The sequence below is a fragment of the Brachyhypopomus gauderio genome, chromosome 3 (genome assembly GCF_052324685.1).
Source record: "Brachyhypopomus gauderio isolate BG-103 chromosome 3, BGAUD_0.2, whole genome shotgun sequence".
Lineage (NCBI taxonomy): Eukaryota > Metazoa > Chordata > Actinopteri > Gymnotiformes > Hypopomidae > Brachyhypopomus > Brachyhypopomus gauderio.
The window spans coordinates 13,888,520-13,902,632 of record NC_135213.1 but is presented as its reverse complement, the minus strand read 5'-3'; the positions used below and the strand labels follow the sequence as shown (position 1 = coordinate 13,902,632).

General features: G+C 43.6%; 1 protein-coding gene across 2 annotated transcripts in view; it reads left to right on the top strand.

The window, feature by feature from the left end:
• Window positions 1–14,113, top strand: part of kif19 (kinesin family member 19) — a 35,625-nt gene that overhangs the window by 16,199 nt on the left and 5,313 nt on the right. The window contains exons 3-15 of one of the 2 annotated variants that reach the window (XM_076999633.1): window positions 5,431–5,541; window positions 5,692–5,779; window positions 6,840–6,976; window positions 8,970–9,095; window positions 9,360–9,554; window positions 10,281–10,427; window positions 10,650–10,772; window positions 10,892–11,048; window positions 11,163–11,337; window positions 11,621–11,819; window positions 12,983–13,253; window positions 13,352–13,473; window positions 13,630–13,793. In XM_076999633.1, coding sequence (XP_076855748.1) covers window positions 5,431–5,541; window positions 5,692–5,779; window positions 6,840–6,976; window positions 8,970–9,095; window positions 9,360–9,554; window positions 10,281–10,427; window positions 10,650–10,772; window positions 10,892–11,048; window positions 11,163–11,337; window positions 11,621–11,819; window positions 12,983–13,253; window positions 13,352–13,473; window positions 13,630–13,793 — 2,015 coding nt within the window. Of the gene's footprint in view, window positions 1–5,430; window positions 5,542–5,691; window positions 5,780–6,839; window positions 6,977–8,969; window positions 9,096–9,359; window positions 9,555–10,280; window positions 10,428–10,649; window positions 10,773–10,891; window positions 11,049–11,162; window positions 11,338–11,620; window positions 11,820–12,982; window positions 13,254–13,351; window positions 13,477–13,629; window positions 13,794–14,113 lie in introns of both variants that reach the window. The other variant, XM_076999632.1, reaches the window with a different exon arrangement.

Genomic DNA, 14,113 nt, shown 5'->3' with positions numbered 1-14,113 from the left:
GGCATCTGGCATGGACACATATGAAAGATAAGCAGCTCAATGTATTTGAAAATGCAAGAATGGACCTTTCTAGGATGTCATCTGCCTGCACTGCCACCATTTATTAATGGAATGAAATGTCCTGAAGCTGCTATGATAGTAATGTGTGTAATGGCTAGTTTAAAAAGGAACAGAAAATGTATGATCTTAATGTTGATATTTGTTGATATGTTGATATAAAAATATCCAAAAAAAAAAAAAGGTACAACTATGGGTGTTTAAGAATGTCAATATGGAAGCAAAGCCATAATGATCCATGTTGCCCTGTGCCTATACTGATCATCGTCTTAACGGAGCCCAAATACTGGATTAATGTGTATACAAATAAGTCCGTTCGGAAAGATTGATTGAGTTTGACAATTCAAATTTTCTGGAAGTCAGCTGAAATCGTGCACAATGAGTACATCTTTGTAACTCTCATCTTTGCTGTTGCTGCTGAGTATTTTCTTTACAGAAACACAGAAGATCTCCCAGTAAATTATGGCTTGCAGTGCTCATACATATATCAGGTAGTAAATTACAAGCCTCAGCATGTGTGTGTTAGTAGGAGTGAGTTTCTACTGGCCGGCCCAGTCTCCCCTCTTAAGGCATGGACCCTGTGCCCCCCTACAGCCACGACCCCCCGCAGTCCCGGCTCCAACAACCTCACGGCAATGGGTTTCTGTAAGCCTGCCTGGCTCTCTGTAGCTATGACAACTGCTTCGTTAGGGGCAACACGGGTGGGGAAGGATTTGTGGAAGAAGCGAGCACATGCACACATGTACACACAGAATATCTGGAGGAAACACACGCACACACAGTCATGAGCGTGTCATGTGGCGTGGCACCCACTCACAGGCTCTTTTGGAAGCTTTGCAACACAAGCCGTTTGTCTTTTGATACAAAAACTACACGAGAGGGAGACATGCGCAGGCACACACAGTCAGTCATCAACGTGTCAGCTGGAATAACACCCACTCACAAGCTTTGCAGCTCACGCTTCGAAATACTGAGAGTGCAGATAAATATGCACTTCTTCAAAAGATCCCGAAGCACGGGGGGGGGGGGGGGGGGGGGCACATTGATCTGTCCCTCCATGGGTTTTACACAGAGATGGGAGACTTGGTGACAGCAGATTTTGCCTCAAGTCTCATTCCACTGGGTTCTTAGTTTAGTTTCATTCAATGCATCTTGAATTTCCCTGTGTACCATATTAATGACTTAAAAAATTGGCTCTGTATAAGGGGTAGGATACTTGTGTACAAAGTGGATTTCGAAAAACAGTTGTGGAGTCAGTTGTTGTAGATTGTGCCTATATTTGTAGTAACATTTTATAACTCTAACTCGTGATAATCAGCTTGGTTGTAATCCTGGATTTGAGAGGAGAAGGTTGTCTCCAGAGTAAACTACGCCCAGAGCCCCGCGGACCTGCTTAACATAATGACGTAATGTTGTTTTGACTCCTGCACTCACATCTGTCTGTTTCCACCTGCTTCCTCTGTTTTTCTCATTCTGCTGTTCTGTTTATTCTGCTATTCTTTTTTTCCTCTTCTTTTGATTAAAAGAAATGAGTTGGAGTTAGACTTTGGTCAAAATCGAAAAAGCTAACTATTGTAATAAGTAAAAACATGTCAACATATGGTTCTACCAAAAACATGTTGCATTTATAAAACTAAACATACAATATATGCAAGGCACCATATACTATCACTATATAAAAACAAATGTGCATTGTGTGTGTGTGTGTGTGTGTGTGTGTGTGTGTGTGTGTGTGTGTGTGTGTGTGTGTGTGTGTGTGTGTGTGTACACTTCAGTGAACTGACTGCAGCACTGTCTCCGCTCAAGTGGAAATGCCAAACTCGATAGCGAAGCTAATCTTGGCAGCCTCTCTCACACCACCCCCATGCCTCCTTTATGATGGATGTAATATTTTAATCAGTTGGACAGCTACCAGGAATGCCCTCCCCAATAATTCTGCCTCCGCCATTAATTGGTAACTCGATCAGCCTTGAGGACTTGGACAGTCACCCACACTGATCGCGCCTTCGTTTGCGCTCATTTAAATAACACTATCCCGCTAATTGAATCCGCATTGCTGCATTGACAGGCTGTTGTGAGGACCTGCGCTACTTGCTGATGTGTGTTAATATTTTATGAGTGCATGCCGCTTTTTTAATTTTAGCACCCCGGTCTTGACTCACACATGCCCTGTTAAATTTGCTGGGATGGAGCACTATGAAACATTAGCTGCAAACATCTCCAGCATATGTCCAGCGCCTCAGCCGAAAAGCGGCAGGAAGGAGGGGCCTCATAGGCTCCGCCTTCTCCTTCTGACAGCAGATGCACCAGCTCCCTGCTTCGAATGTTTCGCCTTCCCTTTGCAACTTCACGAAGGCATGAATTAGTCAGAGGCGTTAATCAGTTCTGTCTGAGCTGGGGAATGTGTTCTCACGTTGTCGAAACCAGAGATGGCTTTCCTTGGCAGCCCTCCACCTGGAGAAGGGCCTCCCCCACAGAAATCCCCTTACTACTTTCCTGTACTTCTGGAGGAAGCAGGCTAGCCCACACACATACTTCATCTTCAGCACATGTGTAGTGCTCCTCTTGCACTAGGGAGACTAAATGATTGTAATTGAATGGAAGTGTAATGCTGGGCATTTGCTTATATCACTGTTACAGGACGAACTGACTGCCAGTCGATGATAAACCTAAAATTAAACAAATTAGCGTAACTGCTAATATTTATCCAATGTTTGTAAGCTATTATCATGAAGGCTGGAATGTTCCCCTGTTATAAATTGCGGGCAGTGGTTATACCTTATGTAGCTACATACATGTCTTTGTTGGTAATTGGTGTAACACTTTCTGGCATAATGAACCTAAAAGACCGGCAAGAGATTATATCAGCCTGGCTCTACTGACTGGATTTCTGTTTCCCTATTAGTATTATATATTCATCTTAGTAATTTGCATATCAGTCTGGCTTCTGGCAGTGGTGTGCACTGTATACTGGGCCTGGTTGTATATATGAACATCAGAATATCAAACATCATTCAGAGATAATTATGGCATTTACACTGATGACAGATTAGATGTTATAGGCACCACTTTATTTGTATGTCTATGAGCAGTGATAAAGCTTGAGTGATAAAGCATATCACCTTTCACCTTTTACGTAGCTGAAAAGGTGATATGGGTACAGACGTATGTAGCTATCAACGTAGCTAATGCTCCGGAAGAGGATGTTTTGTGATTCCTTACAGGCCTCAGCATGTACCCCCATGTGTGTTACGGTATAGTTCGTGTTTGTGTGTGTGTTTTGTGGATGAAATCTTTCTAATGACAAGGAATATCTGTGGTCACTCATCTAGCTGCTAATTCAGGTAGTCATTCAGGTGGAGTAGGTGGAGCCTACTGTGTGTGGCTGCCTCAGTGCTGATGAGAATGGGTTTTGAAATGTGTACACGGAGAACATGGACTCAAACTCATCAGACACAAATACGGCTTTGTAAGTTAGAAAGAAATGGGGGGTTTTGATAATGACTAGCTAGATTAGATTACACCTGCAACAAAAGCCCTTTGTCATTTGGATTTGGGCTTAACCATTCTCAACGTGTAGTAAATCTAATTGCAATTGTCTGGCAGAATACCATAATGGCCATTATAGGTGGTATTTTTAATGAGAGGATGATGATTAGTGAGCCAGTGTTAATCAGATGGTGTGTTCCTTCAGGATCAGCGCAGGTGTCTTGGCGCGGTGAAGCAGCGCTGGATAGAGGACCTAGGTGTGCATGGAGCCAGTGTCCAGCTGTCTCTGTCCGATGGTGTTCTGGGTAATTTAAGGAATATATGTACCATATGGCACAGAGGGGGATAACATCAATAATCCACAAACAAGTAGATGACATTCGCTCGCATGGGCACTTACAGTAAATGGGTTTTTTAATGTCAGTATGGCAAGTGATTGAGAACAATATACTCATTGAAATGCACACATTAGTGCCTGATATACACACCTCTGTCTATCTCACACACACACACGCACACACACAGAAAATGTGTGTTCCTCCTCAACAAATTAAAAAAGCAGCCATCAAACTCTTATACAACCTTCCTAACCGGCTAAACAATGTGCACTTGTGATAATGGAATACCGTGAGCTGTGCAGTTGAAGCAAAGTTCACTTCCTAGTAGAGGATAATTCAAGGTCTTAATCACTATTGTTGTGGCCTTTCTGCCTTGTCTATTTCCAGGGCAAAGAGGATTTTCTTCTAATTGTCTTTACTAAGCTCTATTGCCCACATAGGGGTCATGTGTCATGTTATAAAACAAAACTTGATGTAATACCACATTTACTGTAGGATAGATTGGTCATTATAAACCAATTAAAAAGAAAAAGTAAAATGCTTATGTACAGTTACTTGTCAGACCCTCAAACACAGAGAGGCTGTATTTTCAAATCATTCCAAACCTGTTACTCTCAAGAAAAGGAACATCAAGGATGATGTGGGATAGGTCTTCCTGTCCTCCTCCCGCCCCTTCTCACACTGACCCCTCCCATCTCACGCTGACCCCTCCCATCTTGTTCCTGCCGTCTTCGCTGTTTGCAGTCCAAAGTCGCGTGTTTGCTTTGCTCGCCACTGTAATTGTGCTCTTTTAAAAGTCAGATGTGTCCTTGTGCATTTCAAACAAGGGGCTTCAAAGAGAACAGCGTGTGTTTCTGAGAGGGCTGGTCAGGTTGGGGGGTGGGGGTCACAGCCACAGAGCCAGCCTGGGCAGAGTTTTTAGCACAGCAAGGTTCCCACTTTGGGGCAAAATCTGGGCTACTAACAGGCTCCATTTTCACTTCACAATCTACACAAATGAAGCTGTGAAAAAGGAGCGTTTAGTTCTTGCTGGCAGAGACTGGCTCTCAGACTGCATGAGCAAGCTGTTATACTCTTCTATGTAGCACAGAACCTCCGTATTATCCATGTACCTTAAAGCTAGTTTTATTCAAATGCTACACATTAGGCTGCTCCATAGAGCTGGACCTAGCTAAAGGTCTAGTCATCTAATGATGATTTAATGCCTCAGATTGTTAACATGATAAAAGAGTAAAATGGGCCAGTTAAGTAGATCTGTCCATAATTTCTGAAGTCTGTCTTTCTGAATGTCAGATAGGGCAAAGGAGCTTTTGTGCTCTCTAAAGGCTGCAAATGTAAAGGCATGAGTGAAGCATTTATTCCTGCACTCCTTAATGAAACACGTGGCTTTTACATAAGACCTAGCAGAGAATGAATGATCCTTGATGAATCCTCATGAATGGTTGTGCTGGTTGGTGTTAAAAAAAGGCAAACAAAGACCTTTTCTCTAAATTTTCTGCTGGTGGTCATTGAAAAAAAAAAATCTATCTCTCGCTCTCGCTCTCAGATGGTGCTGCTGAAGGACCCTTTGGAAGATCCTGACGACATCCTGCGGGCTCATCGTTCCAGGGAGAAGACGTACATGTTTGACGTGGCCTTCGACTACACAGCCACACAGGTCAGGCTTATTTCGAATGTGTGTAGTTCATGCAAGCTACATGGCTCAGTGAGAACATACATAATAAAGCTGTGCATTTTTGAATAATTTCTGTATGCATGGCATAAAGCAGCACAGAGCAGCCTTCATGCAGTTGTGTGTACTTAACAGGAGGAGGTGTATAGGGCCACTACTAAAGGCTTGATTGAGGGCCTCATTTCAGGATTCAATGCTACTGTTTTTGCTTATGGACCCACAGGTCAGTATTGCTATACATTCTTTACTGTGTGTATGTGTATAGATTTTTATGTCTGTCTGGACTTGAGCTTTTTTAATATGGTACCTGAAATACTACTTGAGCTTTGCCATGACACACGACTCATCTCTGTATGATTTGATTAAGATGCCTCAACACTAATCAACCAAAATACCAAAGAGCAGATTAAAAGGAAAAAAACCTTTTATAAATGGTAAACATTCCAAACAGTGCCCCCTAAGACAAAAACATACCACCCCATTACAAAAATGAGATATGGACAAACATTCTGTAAACCTGTTGGTGAAGGGTTATGTGGTGTGGAAGAGATTTCTACTAAGGCAGTGTTTATGTAATATGTTAATGTTCCCCCATTCTGATATGAGGGCTACCACTACAGCAGTGTACCAGTCAGATTTACTTCCTGTTTCAATCGCCTCTCATCTCTAATGTCCTTGCAGTGCCTTTTCCTGTCGGACAGCAACTATATAAAAACATGAATACATGAAAACTACTCAGTAAAACCGCAGCGCTCTTACATCACAGTCACCTTTGACCTAGCCAGGCTACTTACAAAAATAAAAGCCTGATCTATTTCAGGCCATCCAGAAATTGCACATGGTGTACAAATATTGCAGAAACTGATGTGGCCACATAACATAATCCTGTTATAACAGGGGTGCCCATTACGTCGATCGAAGTGTCGGTTGATCGCGAAGGAATGCGGGTAGATCGCATGACATTAAAAAGTAGTGGATGAATGACAGGATATCGTCCATCTGCTTTGACGGTTGTATATATACACCGCCCCAGTAACAATTTACGTTTGCCAACCCCCCCCCGTCAACAATTTACGTTCACCACCACCATCCACCCCCCCCCCCCCCACCCCCCCCCCCCCCATCTCAACAAATTACACTCGGGGCGAGGTAGATCTTTCTGACTTGGTCATCTTATAAGTAGCTCGCAACCTGAAAATTTGTTGGCACCCCTGTGTTATAACATTATCTAGTGCAACAATGCACCACATTATCTGACTTTATCTGTTTGTGTGTGTGTTTAGGTTGTGGGAAGACATACACTATGCTAGGGACGGATAAGGAACCTGGTATTTATGTGCGCACTCTTAACGACCTTTTCAAGGCCATTGAAGAGACCAGTGATGACATGCAGTACAGTGTCTCCATGTCTTACCTGGAGGTAAACTCACCATTATGAACGTGCTGTCATCTTCACAGCACTGTGACTGTTTATCATTCAGCAGTAAAATAATCACAACCATACCAGTCATGTCTCTGATATCCTTTAACATATTTCCTGTGGCAACATGATGAGATTATTCTAACCTGATCAACAGCTTATAGCTGAAAACCCATAAATGTATATGAGTCAGTCAGTGCTGGTTTTGTGATGTTGAAGTTATTTTTCTGAGTTACAAGCTTGACTTGATAAGGACATGGGATGATGTAGTCCACTGTTTACATATAATATAATATAAGCATTATAATATATAATATAAGCAATAACTGTCAGTAACAATAACTAATACTGAAATGTGACATTTTAAATTTTCAGCTTGACATACAAAAGCACACCATCAAGTGTTCAGCAGGTTGGGATGTTTTTAGATGAACAGCCCTAGAAATGTTTATTCCAATCGTTTTTGTCATCCCCATTCTTTTCTCTGTCGTCTTCATGTCATCCCAGACTTGTATGTAACATGCACCAGTTTTTGTTGATATCCGCTTCACACATCCTCTATGTTGTGCACAATTTCTTTAAAAAACTCAGCGCTTCAAGAAACACCTTTCTGGCGTTCAAGATAAACGAATGGCGCGAGAGTTAAATTGCACAGTCACCGCATGTTAAATGTGGAAGGAAAGGTTGAGGAGTCACTGAATGGAGCTGGATTCAGGTAACAGGAGCTCGCCAGTAAAGAGGAGGAGACGGAGGCACCGTTGAGGACTCATCTTTATTAAAAGGGTCCTGCCTGTGGAACAGCTGCCAGGTCACACATGAGATCGCTGTCTCGCACAGGCGGGGCATCTGCAGGATAGCACTAACGTAGTCCAGACAGGCAGGACACTAGGGCTGGGGGCCCCGCTCGGCACCAGCCGGGCTGCATGTGTGTGAGAGCTGTGGAGAGGAGCTGTGATAAATCATGGTTTATCACTGAGTCCTGGGCACATAAAGGGCCATAATGGTTGGTGATGGTTGATCTCTACACACGAGCACAAAGACGTTAAAGGCTGGTTTATGACTGTGTTTTGGAAAGGACCCATCTGCTGCCTTTCTGTCTTGTCAGTCCTCCCCCCTTCTTTCTCTCTCTCTCTCTCACTCACGCACACACACACACACACACACACACACACACACACACACACACACAATTTAACACCAAAAGGGGACTTTGTTTTTGCTAATTTTGAGACATTTAATAACTGTCTACTTTCTCTGTTAAATAAACAGACAGTAAACACGTCTCATTATGGGAAAGATGCTTCTCTTGGTCTTTTATTTTAGACTGTGCATTTCACTATAATGTTTAGATAAATTGAGATTCATGTGCGTGTGTGTGTGCGTGTAGATGATTGGTTTCCTGTTTTTATCCATATATTGATTAGACATGAAAATTTTGTGTATCTGCGTGTTCAAAAGCATGTAGCTTTATTTAGCCTTTAATGTTTTAATGTGCATATGTGTTCTGTCATTCTTTTTCACTCTCCTCTCTTTTTGCTCCCTTCTGTTTTTAAGTCTGTTTGTGTTTGGCCAGTCTCTCTTCTCTCTGTGTCAATGGGATCTTTTCATATACCTCATCCTCTCTCTAAAATTATCACCTCCTTAGTGGACTTCAAAGCATCCTCACTAATGCTGCGAAAATGTCCTGTGTGGCATTACTAAAATTGCAGCTTTTGAAGTGACCACAGCTGCTCACATTCTCTTTCTGATTACATTTATCTTTTGGTGGTCTTCTTCCAGAGATCTATTAAAATGATAGACATTAAAAAAACATTTTATATTTGTAGAGTGAAAAAATGGATTTTGCATACATAGTCAAACAAATGACATTTTTCAGACTAGTTTTGTCAGTGCTTATGCACTGTGCTGTATCTGAAACCTGCTGAATCTGAAGCTCTGGGTGATGATTGTTTTCTGATTCTGAAATTTTATATAGTGCGTCTCTGCCCTGCAGATCTATAATGAGATGATCCGAGACCTGCTGAATCCGGCTTCAGGGTTTCTGGACCTGAGGGAAGACTCGAAGGGTGAGATTCAGGTCGCAGGAATTACAGAGGTGTCTACCATCAATGCCCGTGAGGTTGGTTATGACAACTACAAAAATTTCTTGTTTGAAGCAGGTATTCTGCTTGTTTAGAAAAGGTTTTTGTTGTCTTAATTGTTAAAACATCTAATACTGCTTTTAGAGCTTTATTTTCTGACAATGTGGTTCATCATATGTTACTGTCTTACCGTCTTTCTGTGTCTGTGCCCTCCTTGTCTCTGCTGTGTCCCCCATGTCTGCTGTCCTCTGTGTCCCTGCCCTCCTGTCTCCCCACCTCCCTGTGTCTCTTCTGGCCTTCAGATCATGGAACTGTTGATGAAGGGCAACAAACAGCGCACGCAGGAGCCGACAGCGGCCAATCAGACGTCTTCGCGCTCGCATGCCGTGCTGCAGGTGGCCGTGAGGCAGCAGAGCCGGTGCCGGGACGTCCTGCAGGAGGTCCGGTTCGCCCGCCTCTTCATGATTGACCTGGCCGGGTCCGAGCGAGCCGCGCAGGTACAAGCAGCACGTTACACTCTGCCTCCCTGCCCGCTGCTGTGGGGGTGAGAGCCCCGGTGAACATCTCCGGGTTACAGTGAATGTAGCACATTGACCTATTGCATTATTTTTGCATTATTTAATTCCTTATACTCCAATACTAATTTCAATACTAGTTATTATGAGCAGGTCATTATAATGTTTTTAGGTTTTGAAAGCTTTGGTTTGAAACCAGGCCTGCCTGCTGCAGGGTTTTGATAATAAAGTATTTTAACGACATGAATAAGTTTGAATAAATTAGTTTATAAAACTGGAAGGCAGTAGTGATGGACATACTTGGTCTCCTAGCAATAGACATGTTCTGAAGAGGAACTAGATTCATCATGTACAACTAAAATGAAATGTTACTGGGCACAAGCAATTACCTATACTTGTGTGAAAAGCCTCACAGCGGGTTGCCGTGATTCAGCCGCCTGTCAGACCTGCTTATTAATTTGGCTTTTTCCTTTGACGTCGTGTGAGACAAAAACACGTGGCATCATGTTTTGGGAGTGAGAGATCACTTATCTGCCATGGAAACGGACGGAAATGTGAACCAGCTAGTCTCTCCATGGGAGTAAGAGTATAGATAGACAGCAGCTACCAAAGGGAGTGATGAGAGTGCCCTCTGCTGGTTCAGAATGAAGCTTCAATTAGCTTCAGTAAGATTAAGCTTTTGACAGCCTTACCCTCATTCTCTTTCAGACCCAGAACAGGGGACAGAGGCTGAAGGAAGGAGCTCATATAAACCGATCTCTGCTGGCTCTGGGAAACTGCATCAACGCTCTGAGCGAAAAGAACGGCAACAAATACGTCAACTACAGAGACAGCAAACTCACACGCCTCCTTAAGGTGGCACTATTGAGCCTTGTGTATAACTGTGTGGCCTACCCGTCTGGTCCTCTCTTTCTCAAATTTTTTTCTTTAGTTATCTCTTTCTTTCTCTCGGTTGTAGATGCATGAGCACAGTACTTCACAAACATTTCTGATAAATTGAGAATTCGTTCTGTATTTCTTTGGCCTGTCAGTTGATGCTGCTCTGTAATGAGCTGCTGTTATCTTGTTGACCGGCAGGACTCTTTGGGTGGGAACAGTCGTACAGTAATGATAGCTCACATAAGCCCTGCTTCAATGGCCTTTGAAGAGTCTCGGAACACTCTAACCTACGCTGACCGTGCCAAAAACATTCGCACACGGGTAATGTGTATGTGAATTTGCCAGAATTTATATCCCCATGTCCCATTGGGGTGGAGAGCATTGTCAATGTGCCTTGTTTCTGATATGTGAATGTTTCTGTTCTGTTCTGATCTCCTCAGGTAAAGAGAAATTTGCTGAATGTGTCTTATCACATTGCCCAGTACACCAGTATCATCTCTGAGCTGCGCAGTGAAATTCAGAGGCTAAAGAACAAGATTGCTGACCAGGCCAGCCGGCAGCCCAGCCCAGACCGAACAGACATCCGCCATGTGCAGGGTATCTGCTCCCTCTCCTAGTCACCTACATTTCAAATGCACATGATTATTTATATATATTGAATACCCTTGTATAAAGACAGTGGCTCACTGTCTCCCCCCTCTGGTGGTGTAGCGGAGGTGCAAGCTCACTCCACGCAGCAGAGCCGGGCGGAGATGGATCAACTGAGGGAGCAGCTGATCGAAGCCTTCAGACAGCAGATGGAGATCAGAAAACATCTGATGGAACTGGACAACACCAACATGGAGATCCAGATTGACACTTCCAAACACCTGCTCACCATCGCAGAGTGAGAATCACGCTTTAGCATGGACACACACACACACACACACGCACGCACGCGCGCACGCACTCAGGAATGTGGAGCACATAACACTCAAATTAAAAGAATTTTACATTTATCTGTCTAAACTATCTAAAACACACACATTTAAGTAGCATAGGTTTGATAAGTTCTTATTAATAATCTTGATCTATAGAAGGATTTCTTGCATCAGTAGTTAATGTACACTGACTGAAAAGCGTAACGTTAGCCTGCTCCTCGTCTGAAGTGGGCTTTTATTTCTTTGAAGCTGGGAGCAAGAACGCAGCAGGCACCGTAAAAAGTGGCAGGGTGAAAGGAGGAAGGAGAGCTTGAACAAGGACGACAGCGAGAAAGACTCAGACACGCCCGAGTCTCCTCCAGACAGCACGGAGCCTCACGAGGTGGCCATGGCTAGAGAGAACCTCGTCACACTCATGGCTGAACAGAAGAAAATCTGTAGGCAAAAAGTAAGGATTGTTTCTGGCCACTAGATGGAGTAAAAGATCCACAGTAACTCTCCTGTGCACGTTGGACAGATTCGAATATCATATATTATGCTGTCTGTTGTTTTCAAAGGTGATATTTTTAACTACATACCAAATCTTTAACAAGTATTAATACATAAGCTATTAATAAATCAGTGGAGAAGTGCATTTAATTCACATATGAATATTTTCTTATTTGCCATGATGTTTAGAATGCAGTTAACTCTAATTGGTTTTTCCTTATATCATCTAGTGTAAGGGTAATTGCCCACAGTATTGGTGTGGTTTTTGCCGAAGGCTGCAAACTCGTCCGGACCCCTTTGATCACCAAAATGAGAAATGGGACATACTATGGTCTCATGTTCCTTTTAATTCACTACTAGAGAGAGAGAGAGAGAGAGAGAGAGACTAAAGCATACAATAATCAACGTGTGATTGGTCTTACATATTACATACATGTTAATAACGTGATTTCTATTTTACTCCTTAATAAGTGTGGTCACTACTTATACTGTATATATTGATGAATATGATTTACAGAAAGACAAAATATGAATGTTTCCATCACACGGTACAGCCTCTGGCTCCTCCCTTTGGGTGTGTAGTCTACGTCTGGTTATGTCCATATGTGTATTTCATTGGGTGTGTTCCAATGTACATGTATTCATTCGTCTCACCTGTGGCTCGCCTCATCATCGCCTCATCATCACTTGGGTCTCGTTTAGTGTATCTGTATAATGTGCGTTCACTCAATGTCCCGTGCTCATCTTTGTCTGAGTCTGCACATTTATGTGTCCATGTTTAGTGTACGCTATTCGCGCTACATCTCCAGCTGAAAAAACGCTGTGTGTGTTTGAAATACACTCGTCTAGTTGTTCTGACTTGCCTCACTGTTACAACACCCAAAAAGAGCAAAACAAATGAAGTATGGTGTAACCTATTATGTCACATCCACTCCTTGCTTTCCTCTTTCTCTCACTACATGCAAGGAACTAACAATCTCTGAAGATCAATACTGAATATATATAAAGATCAATACTGAATATATGTTGTTAGGTGTAATGTGGGTGGCCAGTGCTTCATTGTAGTGGACAGGGGTGATGTTGCTGTGCTGGTGCGCTCACATGGTCCCCACCCTGTTCCAGGCAGGGCTGGAGAGGCGTCTGGCCGAGTTGCGTGAGAGGGCACGTCGTCTGGAGGAGCTCCTTCCCCGGCGGGTGAGCTCTGAGGAGCAGCGGGAGCTTCTGGGTCTCCTGTGCAAGGTGCACGAGCTGGAGATCGGGAACGCGGAGATGCAGTCGCATGCCTTGCTCAAGGACAACGTGATCCGTCAGAAGGACGCAGTGGTGCAGCGCTTCGAGCAGCACCGTCAGCTGTGCCACGAGATCATCAGGCAGCAGCGGCGGTTCATCGATGGTGGGTGTGGCTTGGAAGGGTGGGGGTGGGGGGGGGGGTGTTGGTTGTTGGCTAGCACAGTTTCACGTCTCACAGCCCTCAAACTTGTGATTCCACAGACCACAATCTCTTGGTGCCTCCGCATCTTCAAGAGCTGTATGAGCTGTACATTCGTGACCTGGATGAACGGAACCTGACTCGAGTTGTGGCCCTAGACAAGGTTGCCGTTCACACTTTGAAGGTGGTACGCAGCTCTTTTAAATGCACTTAGAGCACCATTTTCTGTGCATGTTCAGGTGGTGTAGATGTTGCATGCTCACTGAAAATATTAATAAGATTGTGCTTGCATGAAAAACTTTTTTCTTTTGCTGTTGCCTCCCTACCATTTTGGTTATAGGAGGGTTCCCTTCCCAAAATTGCCCTCCCTAGCAGAGGACGTGACCCCTTGCAGGAGTTGGACTCAGACCAGGAGAGTGTTCGCACACTGGGGTCAGAAACTAGACAAGGAAGGGTCAAAGTGCGGAGGCACACTTTGCCACCCATTCTCCCAGAGCCTGATGGGTAAAAATGCACTATTCAAAAGCATCTCACTTCAAACAGTTAATGTCCCAATCAGGCATGGCAGCAACCTGTGACTTCCTTCACTTGGTGATGCAACATTGAATGTGCTGTGACTTCATTTGGTGATACAGCTTTGAAGAAGCTCCAGTAATAAACTCAGTTCTAGTACTGAGGCTGCAATGGCATGATTTTGTACGTCTTGATTTAACCTTTAACTCTGATCACATCGAAGTCCAACTCGTCCTTCAAATGCATGTAACACCAAGCGGCTCTGCCTCTTGTCATTTGATGCTCATGCATTTCATACGGGGCTTTACGTT